We start from the raw sequence: 18,143 nt of genomic DNA, 5'->3' as shown, positions 1-18,143 counted from the left end.
ACGATCAAGAAAAAAAAAGGGGTTTACTGTGAGCTCTGCAGATCAATGCCCACATATGCAGACAAGTAAGTTAGAGAAAAGTTAACGTGTATGAAACCTATGGTATGAACATAATATAATGAATTGCTGTGTGACTACGGAGAATGAATCCTATGCAATAGGTTTATTTGCACTTGTTTCATGTTTTTGCACAGTTTTGCTGCACTTTGCACTAAACCTACCTTAAAAAAATAAATGCTATTCATGTTGTTCAAGCAAACTGTTCTTTTTCGTGATTATTGGGATCAGTACCCGACGCGTTGACCTGGGCCAGTGAACCCGGAGGGCCAGTGGCAAATTTCCCTTATTGTCTCCCTGTAGAGGTATTTTGTATTGCTTGGTGGGAAAGTACCCTATCCTACAGAAAAGCATTAAAAACTGCTAGATTTGATTACTTTTCATCTCTTTTAGAAGAAAACAAACATAACCCCAGGTATGTATTCAATACAGTGGCAAAATTAACAAAAAATAAAGCATCAACAGGTGTTGGCATTTTCCAAACAGCACAGCAGTAATGACTTTATGAACTATTTTACTTCCAAAATCGATACTATTAGAGATCAAATTGTAACCATGCAGCTGTCAGCTACAGTATCGCATCAGATAGTGCACTATAGATCCCATGAGGAACAGTTCCACTCATTCTCTACTATAGGAGAGGAAGAATAGTATAAACGTGTTAAATCAGTTCCACTCATTCTCTACTATAGGAGAGGAAGAATAGTATAAACATGTTAAATCATCTAAACCAACAACATGTATATTAGACCCTATTCCAGCTAAACTACTAAAAGAGGTGCTTCCAGAAGTCATAGATCTTCTTTTGGCTATTATTAATTCATCATTGTCATTAGGATATGTCCCCGAAACCTTCAAATTGGCTGTTATTAAGCCTCTCGTTAAAAAACCACAACTTGACCCCAAAGATCTAGTTAATTACAGATCGATCTCGAATCTCCCTTTTCTGTCAAAGATCCTAGAAAAGGTAGTATCCTCACAATTATATTCCTTCTTAGAGAAAAATGATATCTGTGAGGATTTCCAGTCAGGATTTAGACCATCCCATAGTACTGAGACTGCTCTCATTAGAGTTACAAATGACCTGCTCTTATCATCTGATCGTGGTTGTATCTCTCTATTAGTGCTACTGGATCTTAGTGCTGCGTTCAACACTATCGATCACAACATTCTTTTAAATAGACTAGAACACTTTGTTGGCATTGGTGGAAGTGCATTAGCATTGTTCAAATCGTACTTATCTGACCGCCATCAATTCATAGCAGTGAATGAAGAGGTATCATACCGATCACAAGTGCAGTATGGAGTACTTCAAGGCTCAATACTAGGGCCGTTACTTTTTACACTTTAAATGTTACCCTTGGGATATATCATCAGGAAACACGGGGTTAGCTTTCACTGTTATGCTGATGATACTCAGCTCTATATTTCTTCGTGGCCTGGTGAAACACACCAATTTGAGAAACTTATGGAATGCATGATGAATATAAAAAACTGGATGACGAGTAATTTCTTACTGCTAAATCCTGGACAAACAGAGGTGTTAATTATCGGACCTAAAACCTCCAAAAGTAATAACCTAGAACACTGTCTTACACTTGATGGCTGCTCTGTAAATTCTTCGTCATCAGCCAGGAACCTAGGTGTGCTATTTGATAACAATCTCTCCTTTGACAGCCACATTTCTAGCATTTGTAAAACTGCTTTTTTTCATCTTAAAAATATATCTAAACTGAGACCTATGCTCTCAATGTAAAATGCAGAAATGTTAATTCATGCGTTTATGACCTCAAAGCTAGATTATTGTAATGCATTACTGGGTGGTTGTTCTGCACGCTTAATAAACAAACTACAGACGGTTCAAAATGCAGCAGCTAGAGTTCTTACTAGAACCCGGAAGTATGACCATATTAGCCCGGTTCTGTCAACACTGCACTGGCTCCCTACTAAACATCGTATAGATTTTAAAATCTTGTTAATTACTTATAAAGCCCTGAATGGTTTAGCTCCTCAGTACTTGAGCGAGCTCTTATTGCATTATAGTCCTCCACGTCCATTACGTTCTCAAAACTCTGGCCGTTTGATAATACCTAGAATATCAAAATCAACTGCGGGGGACAGATCATTTTCCTATTTCGTACCCAAACTCTGGAACAATCTACCTAACACTGTTTGGGAGGCAGACACACTCTGTCAGTTTAAATCTAGATTAAAGACCTATCTCTTTAACCTGGTGTACACATAACACACTAATATGCTTCTAACATTCAAATCCATAAAGGATTGTTAGGCTGCATTAATTAGGTCCACCGGAACTGGGAGCACTTCCCATAACACACAATGTACTTGTTACATCGTAAGAAGTTTGACATCTACGCTAAAATTAGTCTGTTTCTCTCTTATTCCGAGGTCACCGTAGCCACCCGATCCGGTCCGTATCCAGCCCAGATGGTCACTGCAGTCACCAGATCCAGTTCGTATCCAGATCAGATGGTGGATCAGCACCCAGAGACGACCTCTACAGCCCTGAATGTCAGCGGAGACCAGGACACCTAGATGAGCCCCAGGGACAGATCCCCAGTGATGACCCCGTCACCTAGACAGTATCAGGAAAAGACCACCAGTTGAGCCCTTACAATCTGACTTTGCTGCAGTTGGAATTGATTGCTGGTTCGTTTGGCCAGAGGAGAACTGGCCCCCAGACTGAGCCTGGTTTCTCCCAAGGTTTTTTTGTCCATTCTGTCACCAATGGAGTTTTAGTTCCTTGCCGCTGTCGCCTCTGGCTTGCTTAGTTGGGGACACTTTATTTCCAGCGATATCGTTGACCTGATTGCAAAGACACTACTTAAACTGAACTGAGCTGGAATGATGACATCACTGAATTCAATAATGAAATGCCTTTAACTGAAAATTTAGTGTTTAATCTTGTCATTTTACAATATTGACACACTATTTTCCTATTTTGATATTGTGCAGTTGCTTTGACACAATTTGCATTGTTAAAAGGGCTATATAAATAAAGGTGATTACTATAGCTTCAGGACTCAAAAAGCAAGCTGCAGAAATGCTTCATTATCTGTTTCCAACACATTGTGTCATCAAACTGACTGCCACAACAACACATCAACAATTTAATGTTAAACATCTTGTTTAACATCATGGCCTCTATCGCTCATCCACTGGGGCCTCATAGGCAAAATAAAAAGAAGAGAGCAGAACAAATGCTATTTCAACACAACAACAGATAATTAAGGGTTGTTCACAAAGGACGTGTTCCGTCTAACTTTTTATAATAGCAAGGATAAACTGAATAGACTTGGCTGACGGATGTTAGAAATTCAGAAAGTACATTTTTCAGTGTTGTTTAATTAGATTTATTTCCATTTTTTTATTTAAATCCTCGACCAGTGTTGGGTAAGTTACTTTCAAAAAGTAATTAATTACTATTACTAATTACATCATCAATATTGTATTTAAATTACTTTACTAATTACTCTGTCTGAAAAGTAATTTAGTTACTCAATAAGTAACTTAATTATTCAAATCGCTAATTAGGCTAGATCTTAAAATCCCTATAAACTTTAAAGCATAGACAAAAGAAATTAAACTCTTTATATGTCAAACATAGAATAGTTTAGCCTTTTAGCTTTAAAACAACTGTAATACTTAAACATTTTTTATAAAAAAATTTAACCTTCTTTGGTTAACAAATAGAAATACTCTCAAAATATCTGAAAAACAAAAAAGCTTAAGAAAAGTTAAACAATACATTTCAGTTTGGCAAGATGTTCAGGAAAAGCCCCACTAGTAAAATCCGCACAGGTTGTAAAAATAACTAATGTAGGTAAGAATAAATTACAGAAATGATCTCCTCCTCTGAATAAAGCCGTGTCAGATCGCGCTGTTCTTCTGAGGTAAATTCCTCATAGCAGGTCTTCTTTCAAAAATGATTAAAATTAGATTAATCTTGAATTTATTAATTTCTTTATGTATTTTTTGTATCTAGGTGAGGGGGTTTGCGTGCAGGTGACTGCATATGAGCTCAAATACGGGAAAGACTGTCCCTTGCTTTAGTTTCATACGGATTACATAATCAGGAATATTCATTTTTGCTTTGAATTCGTTCATTTAAAAGTAGACACATCAAGCTTTCTATAGACATGTACATTTCATTATATTTGAAATTTCATTACATTTCTCATGTTTCAGTGTCAAATATTCGCTGAGTTTGTGATGTGTAGACAGTTGCTCATGGAGACCGAGACGGCAGAAAGCGCATCCTGTTTGTTTTGTTTATTTTACAAAAGCACAATGTTTTGTTGTTATTATCAGTGCACACAAATAAAAGTAGGCCCTTTTTAGATTAGATTGATTTTAGTCTTATCTGTATTTGAGTAGTTAAGGTTTCTCTGTGAAACATTAAAAACTGAAAGTGCATAGACGCTTAAAGACGCTGCATTCAATTTTATCTTTAGACTGTAAATTTAGATTTCAAATTTTAAATATTGATTTTAGAACTGTTGAAATTATTTACAGTATGTAACGGTATGTAACGCAAGTACTTTATAAGTAACTGTAACAGTAACAGTAGAAGAAGAAGAAGTTTTATTTATATAGCGCCTTTCCATTGCTCAAGGTCGCTTTACATTGAGCTATACAAAACATTTACATACCCAAAAGACAATACAAACATAAGCAAAATAAAGCCACATTATCCAAAATGCAAATTAAACAGGTACGTTTTTAGCTGAGACTTGAAGGTAGATAAAGAAGATAAGTTCCGAAGTGTAAGGGGTAGTGAATTTCATAATTTCGGAGCGTTGACACTGAATGACCTACCACCTACAGTGGACAGCCGATAACGAGGAATAGACAAAAAACCAAGCTCAGATGATCTGAGGGGCCGGAGTGGAGAGTAGGAGTACAGTAGGTCAGACAGATATGGAGGTGCAAGACCGTTTAATGCCTTAAATGTGAGAAGTAATATCTTAAAATGTATACGAGATGCCACAGGTAGCCAGTGAAGATCATGCAGTAGAGGAGTAATATGAGCAGAACGCCTGGTGGAGGTAAGAAGTCGTGCTGCTGAGTTTTGAACATACTGTAACCTTGCAATAAGTTTTTTAGGCAGACCAAGAAATAGAGCATTACAATAATCCAGACGTGATGTGATTAATGCATGAACTAAGATTTCAGCATCAGCTGGAGTCAGAGAAGATCGAAGACGTGCAATATTACGAAGATGGAAAAAAGACATCATAATCTTACTGTACTGTATCAAAACAGTAATCAGTACAGTAATCTGGGAAGTCGTGGCCTAATGGTTAGAGAGTCGGCCTCGTAATACAAAGGTTGCGGGTTCGAGTCTCGGGCCGGCAGGGATTGTAGGTGGGGGGAGTGAATGTCCAGCGCTCTCTCCACCCTCAATACCACGACTGAGGTGCCCTTGAGCAAGACACCGAACCCCCAACTGCTCCCCGGGCGCCGCAGCATAAATGCTGCCCACTGCTCCGGGTGTGTGTTCACGGTGTGTGTGTGTTCACTGCTGTGTGTGTGTGTGTTCACGGTGTGTGTTCACTGCTGTGTGTGTGCACGCAAAAGATCCACCCCTGTCACCTTCACATCACTCACAGCTGCTAAAATTAAATAGTTTAATCGACCATCGATAGCTTTAATCAATTACATCTCTTATCGACGATTAATCGTTGACATCTCTAATGAAGTCGGGGAGTCGTGGCCTAATGGTTAGAGAGTCGGCCTCGTAATCCAAAGGTTGTGGGTTTGAGTCTCGGGCCGGCAGGGATTGTAGGTGGGGGGAGTGAATGTTCAGCGCTCTCTCCACCCTCAATACCACGACTGAGGTGCCCTTGAGCAAGACACCGAACCCCCAACTGCTCCCCGGGCGCCGCAGCATAAATGGCTGCTGTGTTCACGGTGTGTGTGTGTTCACTGCTGTGTGTGTGCATGGGTTAAATGCAGAGCACGAATTCCGAGTATGGGTCACCATACTTGGCAGTATGTCACTTCACTTCACTTCTTACTGTAACAGTAAACCCTTACTTTACTTTTGCAGTGGATAAGTAATTTAATTACAGTAACACGTTACACCCAACACTGGCCTCAACCCAGCCTAATATTAACACATTTAAACTCAGCAACAAATATTAATTACTGATAAAAGGGAATAAGTTTAAACGTGCCTCTGGATATACATTTATATTCACAGGGGGGAATTTGAAAAGGGGAAGGATCATGGCATTCAGTGAATTACAGCAATCTTGTGATCATAGGTCTCTGCACACATTCACTGCAGGCTCTCATGTGCTGTCACAGTAATTTGACAATGATAATCATGGGTAATGATCATTAAACCCAGCAGTAAACACTGTCATAGACTGCTTTACAGCAAATCAGCTGTATTCATTCATAACTATAAAACAACACAAAGAATTACATCCATCTTTAGGTCCAACACATGAACACTGAGGACCTTTTTCACTTTAAAAAACCTTAACAAGCACACCTGTGAGCACCTGAACCAAAGCGGGACAGAAAAAAACATTCACCCGTCCACCAAAATCACTCAAAATACATCAGGTGGAAAGCAGGTATCAATCAGCAGATTTATCATGCATTTAGTGACAATGGTTAAAACTAATTGCATCAAAATGACAAGGTCCAAACAGCTGCTGAGACCATCAAAAATGAATGTCAAGAAATCTGCTTTAATGTGAACTCATTTGACTAATTGCATTATTTTGCAAATGCTGTACTGTATGAATAATCAGTTCATCATACAAATCACTTAAAAATCAATCCAGAAAACCACAGAGAGCAGGGACTTACAGTCTGGACAGAGCCGCGTTCTTCTGAAACAGGAGCTCTGGAAGCTGGTGAAGCTGGTTTCTGTTCAGACGTCTTTGAGAAAAGAAGAAACAAACACATTCACAGGCTGAGCAAACAGTGCTAGATCTACATGTGATTAGCAAACCCATGATTAGGACACAAAACTGCTGATTCAGGACTCGTAAGGAGGCGCCTTTGGAGGCTTAACATTAGTTACTTCAGGGAAACTAAACCTGTAATAAGAAGATGCTATAGATAATGACAGCAAACCTCCTAAAATATCTCGAAAAATGCTGGAAACTATTCAAATCAATAAGATTAGTTCAGACACTTTGATATGTTCATATTTCTTTTTTTTTTGCAAGTTCTGGAATGTAATGTCTTCTTTAAAATAGGAAGGACAATCATTATTAAATAATAAGTTTGCAGATTTTATATTGTTACAATATCAGTAGAGTATGTGTGTGTGCTCTTTCTCCATGTTACCTGTGCCCAGAAATCCATGTTTAAATGTAAAGTACATAGTAGTTAAGGCCACCTAATATAAAGTGGGACCTATTTTTGTAATGGAAGAAGTGTTTACTGTTGAATAAAAGAATGACATAGTTCACTTCTGCTGTCTATCAGCAATTATCAGTGTCAAAATGATTGAGAAATCAAAGAAGGCAGGTTTTACTGAATATTAAATGTGATGTTTAACGATGAAAAATTGTGAGGTAATGTACACTATTCAATTTAGCCTTTTTGAATTTAAAATATATAACATATCATTTACAAATAAGACTAAAGTAAAATATTTTACAATGATGTTTATAGCATGCAGCTCGTATGACCTGGAGGCCTGTAAGGCCCATAGTTTGAGCGCACAGCGTGGCTGTTGTCAGTGAACACTCACAGTCTCTCCAGCTCTCTCATGTCATCAAACGCGCCGCGCTCCACAGTCCCAATCTGGTTCTCCATCAGCTGCCTGTTTAGAGACAGGACAAATCACCGGAAATGACTGAGATTTGAGGAGTGGAGCAGGAAAAGAGCTGGTGCTTGTGGATGAAGCCACTGCACATATAAGACTACAAAACAAGAGTTCTGTGAGCTTCATGTGGCTTTAGACCCGTTTCACAACAAACTCACGAGCAGGGTGTTAGCAAAGCAGCTGTGTATCTATACAGAAAATCAATTTTTGGATGAGTTTTCCTTTTTTTTACTGGCAATACATTATAAAATGCTTATAGCATGTTGACCTGAGAAACAAACTTGGTTGTCAAGCAAATAATATGAGGAGGAAGAGCACATTTCCATCCAAAACAACCAAAGCCTTAAAGTGTAGCTATAAACTGTTTATAGTACTGTTTGTGGGGGAGTTTGACAGATGTCTTTTTTTCAATCAACGGGTGAGCAGTTCACTCCAGTGTTTGCTTTACAAAAGCCTAGACTGCAAAATATAGTGCTGATAAATAGTTTCACGGTGCATTTTCAGTGATTTAGTGAAATAATATGGCCCATGCTTGTGTTTTTGGTTGCACCGCTCTGCCTACACAAGCACCGTGAAGAGAGCTCCCTTGGAAAGACATTTAGGACAAACTGGCTTTAATGCAGTGTCAGGATATTTGTCTGCCCTTGAGATTCTGAGGATGTCAAACAGAGATTATACCTTCACAAAAGTGTCAGTCCATCAAAATGCCATACATGCTTTTGCAACAAGAAAGAAAGAAAGAAAAAAAGGGAAGTATGCATGTAGAGCAACTTACAAAACTCGAAGATACTTGAGTCCAGAAAAGTCATTTCTGTTGATGCGTGTGAGATTGTTTCCATTCAGTTCACTAAAAAATGAAACATATGTTATTAGTAAATCTATTGTCAATACAGGTATGCATATAACATTACTGTAACGACTTATGCTCAACAGGTGTTTATAAGAGTCACTGGACATTAATACATAAAGCATAGTCAAGACAAAAACAGCCAGAGGGTGAATTAATATGATTTAAACTCTTAGGACAATTGATCAAATAATGTGCAATGAGTTGCAATTGACTGAGTAACGCATAACAGTTCAGAATGTTATTACATATACAGTTTGCCGCTGAAAAATACTGTGTGGGTTCTTTGCAAATGTCTGCTCATTATTGGGAACATGTGTTTCTTTTTTGTTGTAAACCTCTCCCCCAATCACTAACAGAAACACACACTCGCACAAATCTCCCATGAATACTGGATACAAAGTCATGCACTTTCTATCGGTTCTAATGACCACTCGTGGGAGCGCAGCTAAACAGAGACAGAGAGATTGCAGACAGATGTATGCACAGGTGCACAGGCACAGCCAAATAAATAATGGGCTGCCGGATCTCCTGATATGTAGATGTTCTGCGTATTATTGCTTTGGAGTTCAGCCTTTCTGCTCTCTCTTCCTTTAAGAGCTGGTGGCAAAAGCACTGAAGAGAAGTTTCCACAAGAAGAAACCAGCTGATTTTAAAATGGACATGTACAAGAACTGTCCCATATATCAGACTCCAATGAACCAATCAACTTACTTTGTCTACTTGAAATAAACAGCACCTGTGACAGTCAAGACTCCAGATTCATCCTGGAGCTCAATCCATCAAGTCTCCTCCAAAGTAGATGAGATCCCTCACTGATCAAATCACATGCCAACAATCCATACATTACAATATGTATTTAATACGAAACTCATGATGATAAGAAGACTGTTGCTTGTTTGGAAACAAAGCCATGGATGCAAAAAAACAAGAAAATATCCAACAAAAACAGCCTCAAGAGTAGCGGGATACAAAATAAAACCTAATGGATTGCATAAATCGAAAATTTCATCATAAGAGGGAATCAAAAATCAGAAATATTTAAGTAAGAATGAGCAGTTTTACTTGTTCACAATTCTTGTAAGGAGAGATTTAGTGCTGATTTGGTAATGTCTAGTTTTAATCAGTATAAATCTACAAGTGTGTAAAATATATAATAATAATTTCATACCTTGAACATTTGCTGGTTAACTTGTAAATCACATTTAATAATCTTTTGTCTTGTATTAAAGAACACTTATTTTGATGTGTTGACTAAGATATGAAATCACATGCACAGTAGCTATAATGTTATGTTATTTGATATTATGTAATTAATTTAATATATATATTTAAATATATCTCATTACAAAACTCATTACAAATGTGTAATTAAAACATATTACATGCAAGTCATACAAGTCATGCAAGTTTTTGCATTAAAATATATTTTCATCACAAATGCTTTAACCATAGTATATATTAACCATGACCCAAGACAATAAAAATAATTCGGAAATTACATTTAAAAATGTACTTAATCCCCATAAAAAGCATTGTTAAGTTCAACTAATTTGATTTTATATAAAGTGAACCGATAATAATGTAACATTTAATCAATTAAGTGTTCAAAGATTGTCCAAAAAAGTTGTGTTCATTAATTTCACTCTTAAATATATTGTTTTAAAATTATTATTTCCATTTGTAAAAGTATGCTGAAGTATACGTCTTTTTCACAAGGACAATGGTTCATATTTCTTTTGCTGTGACATTACCTCATAAATCTCTTTTTAAAAGCAATATGTCTCATTGACACTTCCGTTGAACTTTAATTATACTTGCAATTGGATCATCCTAAACACATCTCAACAGCAGGTCTAAAGAGCCTGATTAGATAAGCTAAGGCAAGTTTTGTGATGGGTAATTATGCCTGATGAAGGTCTTGCATCCCTTCAGGAGACTGTTAAAGCACTGGAAGCGGATCAGGATCAGGATTGATCTTTATCCAGATCAGCAGGACTGACTGCAGTGTGCACGGCCCACACGGAAAACATCTGCCATAGGATTTACTTTACACTCAGAAACTGGTAGTACATTTCACAAATAGTTACACAGAAACTGAAAGTAACACTTGTATTATTGCAAATTAAACGTGAACTTTTGAGGTAGAAAGACTGAAATCATTCGTTTTTTTGTAAAACAAACTCAAATGATCTTTTATTTTCAACTTAGAAAGATCTTGTTTTTTTTACAGCGCATGCAACCGTGATGAAAGTGGGAAAGTTTGAATGCACCAGTAGGTTTTAGCAATCAATAAACTCTAAATTCATGCACTATACCAATGAGTAACTAAATGTGTAAAAAATGTGAAACTATTTAACCATATGTGCTTACCATAAATAAACCTTTCACAGCCATGCTAAATGTCTCAAGTTTCATGTATTTATAAAACCCTTTAAAACTAGAACGATGGCCAAAGTGCTGAACATTATAGAAAGAAAGAAAGAAAGAAAGAAAGAAAGAAAGAAAGAAAGAAAGAAAGAAAGAAAGAAAGAAAGAAAGAAAACAACTGAAACTAACCATTTTAATTTACAATACCCAAAATAGTAGTGCGCACACTTTTTTTTTTTTTTTTGCCAAATTTCTGTTGTGATTCAGGTTGATTCTTTTGAATTGTCTCTAAGAAAATAAAATAAAATAAGCTACTGGTTCTCTGTAATGTAAACCTTAAAGGAATGCATGCAAGTCATCAAGCTCAGTCGATTATGCTCTAATGAACACAGTCCCTGTATGAGTAAAACATCAAGTGCTCATTACAGCTCATTCAGACCACTAAAAACCTGACTGTGATTTGAGTTTAAAGAGCAAACTCTACTTCTGGCAAAGTGCCACAACCATTTCTGCCATAACACAGTTGAGTTAGGGGGAAAAAAGCAACAGCTCATTATCCAGCTAATGAATTAAAAGAGAAAAAAGCACATTTCATAGAAACCCTTTGATGCTGTAACGCAGGGCTTGGTGGGCCAGTTATAGAGCTTAAACGAGTCGGATCCATCAAGCAACCTAATTCTTCTGAATGGATTGCTAGGCACGTTCTCAGGTAGAGGTTTCCACAAGGGCCACCCTGAAACGTCCTCACAGAGTTGCAAAAGAAAGGTCAAGAGGTTAATCAATGAGGGTTTATAAACGGCTCCTTGATTCCTCGTTTAGATCACTGAAAGCCAAATCATTGCTTTCACCTGCACAGAATCACCAGCTAGGCTTCTACTGCATTTCCTCGGCTACATTTGGAGACTCAATTTAGGACATTTAATCAAGTGAAAAATAAATATTCTAAAATGCATTTGAAAAACATTAATTTCCTGCCAAGTATACTACAAATACATTCACATATTTATGTGCTTAATAAAAATACCCTGCTATTGTACTTTTAGTATACTAAACTGCTATAGCCTACTTAAAGTGCTAAATTGGAACAACAAATGTTGTACTTGATGCACTTTAATTGTGCAGGAGTAGTGCTGAAGTCCAACTAAAGATATACTGAAGTATATGATTGTGCTAAAGTGGAGCTATTGCAAGTATACTTCAGGTACACTTTTAATATCTTGCAATATTAATTGGCTTAATATTAAGACAAGTAATAATAATAATAATAATTCATTACATTTATATAGCGCTTTTCTGCTTTTCTAAGCACTCAAAGCGCTCTACATTGTGAGGGGTGGTGTCTCCTCGTCCACCACCAGTGTGCAGCATCCACCTGGATGATGCGACGGCAGCCATAGTGCTCCAGAACGCCCACCACACACCATCTTACTGGTGGAGAGGAGACAGAGTGATGAAGCCAATCAGTGTAAGGGGATGATTAGGAGGCCATGATGGTCAGAGACCAATGGAGAAATTTGACCAGGATGCCGAGGTCACACCTCTACTCTTTTCGAAAGACATCCTGGGATTTTTAATGACCACAGAGAGTCAGGACCTCGGTTTAACGTCTCATCCGAAAGACCGTGCTTTTTTGACAGTATAGTGTCCCCGTCACTATACTGGGGCGTTAGGACCCACACAGACCGCAGGGTGAGCACCCCCTGCTGGCCTCACTAACACCTCTTCCAACAGCAACCTAGTTTTCACCGGAGGTCTCCCATCCAGGTACTGACCAGGCTCAACCCTGCTTAGCTTCAGTGGGCAACCAGTCTTGGGCTACAGGGTGATATGGCTGTGTGTAGTACTCCGAGTAAAGTTTAATTATCATTTTTATAACAGTAAGTCTCAAGCGATGTCAGCAAATATGTTAATAGATTTGAACCATAATTATTATGAAATAAATGTATTTTAAACATTTTCCCCTGGTTTCACAGACAAGGCTTAAGCCAACACCTAGACTAAAATGTAAATCTGTGCTGTTTTAACTGAAAGAAACTTGCACTGACTGATCTTAAAATATATCAGTTTCTTTGTTTTGTCTCAAGATGCACACCAGTAATTTTAGTTTTTTTTCTAAGCACGTTTATAAATATCCCTTAAATGTGCTAATTGAACTATGGTTTAATCGTGGCTTAGGCTAAGCCCTGTCTGTGAAACCGGGCCATTACTTTTTTTCTAGGGTAACCCTGTTGAAAAAAAACAGCATATGATGGTTAGGTATGTTTTGAAGAATGGCTGCTGGTTTGAGCTGGTCCTAAGCTGTTTCTTAGCTGGTCATGAGCTGGTTTAAGCTGGTTCTTATCTGGTCATGTGCTGGTTTAAGCTGGTTCTTAGCTGGTCATGTGCTGGTTTAAACTGGTCCTAAACTGGTTCTTAGCTGGTCATGTGCTGGTTTAAACTGGTCCTAAGCTGGTTCTTAGCTGGTCATGTGCTGGTTTAAACTGGTCCTAAACTGGTTCTTAGCTGGTCATGAGCTGGTTTAAGATGGTTCTTAGCTGGTCATGTGCTGGTTTAAGATGGTTCTTAGCTGGTCATGTGCTGGTTTAAACTGGTCCTAAGATGGTTCTTAGCCGGTCATGTGCTGGTTTAAACTGGTCCTAGGCTGGTTCTTAGCTGGTCATGTGCTGGTTTAAGATGGTTCTTAGCTGGTCATGTGCTGGTTTAAGATGGTTCTTAGCTGGTCATGTGCTGGTTTAAACTGGTCCTAAGCTGGTTCTTAGCCGGTCATGTGCTGGTTTAAACTGGTCCTAAGCTGGTTCTTAGCTGGTCATGTGCTGGTTTAAGATGGTTCTTAGCCGGTCATGTGCTGGTTTAAACTGGTCCTAAGCTGGTTCTTAGCTGGTCATGTGCTGGTTTAAGATGGTTCTTAGCTGGTCATGTGCTGGTTTAAACTGGTCCTAAGCTGGTTCTTAGCCGGTCATGTGCTGGTTTAAACTGGACCTAAACTGGTTCTTAGCTGGTCATGTGCTGGTTTAAGATGGTTCTTAGCTGGTCATGTGCTGGTTTAAACTGGTCCTAAGCTGGTTCTTAGCCGGTCATGTGCTGGTTTAAACTGGTCCTAAACTGGTTCTTAGCTGGTCATGTGCTGGTTTAAGCTGGTTCTTAGCTGGTCATGTGCTGGTTTATGCTGGTTCTTAGCTGGTCGTGTGCTGGTTTAAGCTGATCCTAAGATGGTTCTTAGCTGGTCATGTGCTAGTTTAAGATGGTCCTAAGCTGGTTCTTAGCTGGTCGTGTGCTGGTTTAAGCTGGTCCTAAGCTGGTTCTTAGCTGGTTTAAGCTGGTTCTTAGCTGGTCATGTGCTGGTTTAAGCTGGTCCTAAACTGGTTCTTAGCTGGTCATGTGCTGGTTTAAGATGGTTCTTAGCTGGTCATGTGCTGGTTTAAGATGGTTCTTAGCTGGTCATGTGCTGGTTTAAGCTGGTCCTAAGCTGGTTCTTAGCCGGTCATGTGCTGGTTTAAACTGGTCCTAAGCTGGTTCTTAGCTGGTCATGTGCTGGTTTAAAATGGTCCTAAGCTGGTTCTTAGCTGGTCATGTGCTGGTTTATGCTGGTTCTTAGCTGGTCGTGTGCTGGTTTAAGCTGATCCTAAGATGGTTCTTAGCTGGTCATGTGCTAGCTTAAGATGGTCCTAAGCTGGTTCTTAGCTGGTCGTGTGCTGGTTTAAGCTGGTCCTAAGATGGTTCTTAGCTGGTTTAAGCTGGTTCTTAGCTGGTCATGTGCTGGTTTAAGCTGGTCCTAAACTGGTTCTTAGCTGGTCATGTGCTGGTTTAAGATGGTTCTTAGCTGGTCATGTGCTGGTTTAAGATGGTTCTTAGCTGGTCATGTGCTGGTTTAAGCTGGTCCTAAGCTGGTTCTTAGCTAGTCATGAGCTGGTTTAAGCAGGATCTTAGCTGGTCATGTGCTGGTTTTAAGATGGTCCTAAAATGGTTCTTAGCTGGTCATGTGCTGGTTTAAGATGGTTTTTAGCTGGTCATGAACTGGTTTAATCTGGTTCTTAGCTGGTCATGTGCTGGTTTAAGATGGTTCTTAGCTGGTCATGTGCTGGTTTAAGATGGTTCTTAGCTGGTCATGTGCTGGTTTAAGCTTAGGACCATCTTAGGACCAGCACATGATCAGCTCAAACCAGCAGCCATGTTTCAAAACATACCTAACCAGCATAGGCTGGATTTTTCAACAGGGAAGAACTACTTAAGGAACTGAAGCAGCACTACATGCCTGTTTTTCTCCACTAGACAGAGCACATGATCGTACCCATCTCTGCTGCTATGTGACTGTCATCACAAAGACCTCTCACAGATAAAAGCTCTACATTCACAATCTAATCTTACATTGGTTATGAGATTTATCACTGGCATCCAGCAGCAGAGCCAACAGTGTTCATCTGAGCTGCTGTCCACTTTCAAGACAATCAATAAGCAATCAGTAGGAAGCTCACAGAGACATTTGGCCTGCATTCTTGAGCACATCAGAGCTGGACTTCATACGCGAGCGGCCCAATCCTCTGAGCAATCGCTGCAGTTTAAAGAGAATTCTCAATCAGATCACTCACTCTTGACACATCGGCGCCGTTTGATCTCAGGCACAGCAGCTTCCGAAGTGTGTATAAATAGATGCGCTAGCATAGATAAAATAAGAAGGGTCGAGTCTCTGGATGTCTGAAAATGAATGCAGGGTACATATAAAATGACTGAGATTATTAATTTAAAGAGCAGAGAGACTTATGCATCTCACAGAGCATGAAAAAATCTGTCTACATTAAACTCATACACCGACCGCATCATGTCTGCACATCAGAAAGCCTAGAGAGCTGCTCAAGGGCGGGGGGCGTTTACTTTTGCACACACTGTGTTAATGATGTAATCTGGGTGAGCACACCTTCACTACTAGTCGTCTGGCACATGCATACATTTACACAAGCCACATTCCCATGCAGAGAGCCAGAAAATGTTTGTCTGGTGATCTGGTGACGGCCTGTGAGAATGTGTTTTAGGTCTGAAGTGCAGGTTAATGGGGAAACCTTATGGGGTGAGGACAAGCGGGGGGCCGAGGTGTGATTTTCACACTTCCTGAACACATAGTCATTACAGAATCCATCAAAGACATCCAAGGGGTGGTGTTTGATAAAAACACCCTATGACAAGTGCAAATTGAATTGTTTTGTTGATCCACTCCCAACTATCAGCCTTTCCAGACTGAACGCAGAGACTGACGGCTGTTCCTGCCTTGTAAAAGTACTCGAGACACTCTGTCTGTATCAGTCGATCAGTCGAGTTATATACAGTCATGTAATGTATTTGACTTGATAAGTATGACTAAAGCAAAAACGATCCTGTTTCACTCTTCACTTCCACACAATGAGCCTCTGAAATCTCACGATGTAGTTCACTGTATATTATTCTAGTAAACTAGATCCGCTTGTTTCCTTGAAATTCGTTAGATTTCAAATCCGAATTCCTTCAAATTTCAAAATGGTTCCAGTGCTTCTCTGACATGTATAATTCATCAGATATTTCCTCAGAACTATTTCAAGAGTAGCATTTAGTGGAAAAAGGCTCCTTCAGTAAATATTTCATCCCAAATATATGACCCTGGACCACATCAGTAGCACAGGTATATTTGTAGCAATAGCCAACAATACATTGTATGGGTCAAAATGATACATTTTTCATTTATGCGAAAAATCATTAGGATATTAAGTAAAGATCATGTTCCATGAAGATATTTTGTAAATTTCCTACCACAAATATATCAAAACTTAATTTCTTATTAGTAATATGCATTGCTAAGAACTTCATTTGAACAACTTTAAAGGAGATTTTCTCAAAATTTAGATTGTTTTGCACCCTCAGATTCCAGATTTTCAAATAGTTGTATGTCAGCCAAATATTATCCTATCATAACAAACCATACATCAATGGAAAGATTATTTATTCAGCTTATGTATGATGCATAAATCTCAATTTCACCAAATTGACCCTTATGACTGGTTTTGTGCTGCATGGTCACATATCTCATTTGAAAGTGTGAAAGCGACTATAAAATGACTCTGGTCGAAAGAGTGAACAGAAAAGGGAAAGTTCTCAACAGCTGAAAGAGTGATAGGAAGTTTCCCTCCTCCCACAGCATGTGTCAACACACGGACACATCCGTGCCGGTCTGATCATACCTGTGCCTCATTGAGCTATTGTTCTCACTCAATTCCTCTTGGTAATGATGCAGACCCCCCCCCCCCCCACCAACACCCACACACATGCAGATGGATGTAAAGTGTCTACTCACAGCCGCTCTGTGGTTCGAGGTATGTTCCTGGGCATGGTTTTGAGCCCCAGCCCGTGGCAGTCCACTGTGGTGCCGCTGCAAGTGCAGAGCCCAGGGCATGCTGTGGCAGCCTTGCACAGCAGCAGTATCCGGATGCACGCCTCCACCAGTCTGCCTACAGAGTGTCCTCCTCTCGCAGGCATGATCTCGCACGCTTTGAGACGCGAGCGCCCGGGCTAGTGCTCTCCCGTTTCCAGAACGCGAGGAGAGAGAAAAAAAACAGCTCCTGAGCTCTCACTTTGTGCACAAACTCTCCTTTCCCTCTTCTTTGAGGAGTTGCTTTGCTGCTTCTTCTCCTGCCTCACTGCTTTGCTCAGCAGCGCTCTGCCGTCTGCCTGAAGAAAGGGGGATACGGAACAGCACAGGAACAAAAAATCTCTATCCTCTCTTACACACACACACACACACACACGGCAGTAATCCATCACAAGGATCTACAAATAGCAGTTCCCGGACTCCTCCCACCCCCTACCCTCTCTCGCACCCCTCCCTATCAAACCCTGCTCTCCCCCACCCCTGCCAGAACCTTAAACTCCCCTCTCTCAGGCTCACAGGAGCCCCTGCAGACAGACGGCGCAGCGATGGCCTCCCCACATGGCACGCCGCAGCCGTCCTCAGGCAAGGGCCCCTGTGAAGAGAGTGGCCCGGGGAGGGGTCCACTGGGGAAAGGCAGTGTGCCCATACCCCCCATCATCCCT

At 39.7% G+C, this 18,143-nt stretch overlaps 1 protein-coding gene across 1 annotated transcript in view; it reads right to left on the bottom strand.

Annotated features, from left to right (window-relative positions):
- Positions 1-17,855, bottom strand: part of slit1a (slit homolog 1a) — a 117,105-nt gene extending 99,250 nt beyond the window's left edge. Inside the window, exons 1-4 of the mRNA XM_079439510.1 lie at positions 17,407-17,855; positions 8,649-8,720; positions 7,799-7,870; positions 6,904-6,975 (exon numbers count right to left, since the gene is read on the bottom strand). Coding sequence (XP_079295636.1) covers positions 6,904-6,975; positions 7,799-7,870; positions 8,649-8,720; positions 17,407-17,588 — 398 coding nt within the window. The 5' untranslated portion in view covers positions 17,589-17,855. The remainder of the gene's footprint in view (positions 1-6,903; positions 6,976-7,798; positions 7,871-8,648; positions 8,721-17,406) is intronic.
- Between the last annotated feature and the right edge of the window lie 288 nt (positions 17,856-18,143).

This window comes from Barbus barbus (genome assembly GCF_936440315.1).
Source record: "Barbus barbus genome assembly, chromosome: 18".
Classification (NCBI taxonomy): domain Eukaryota; kingdom Metazoa; phylum Chordata; class Actinopteri; order Cypriniformes; family Cyprinidae; genus Barbus; species Barbus barbus.
The sequence above is the reverse complement of the archived record's forward strand: the minus strand, read 5'-3'. Positions and strand labels throughout refer to the sequence as shown.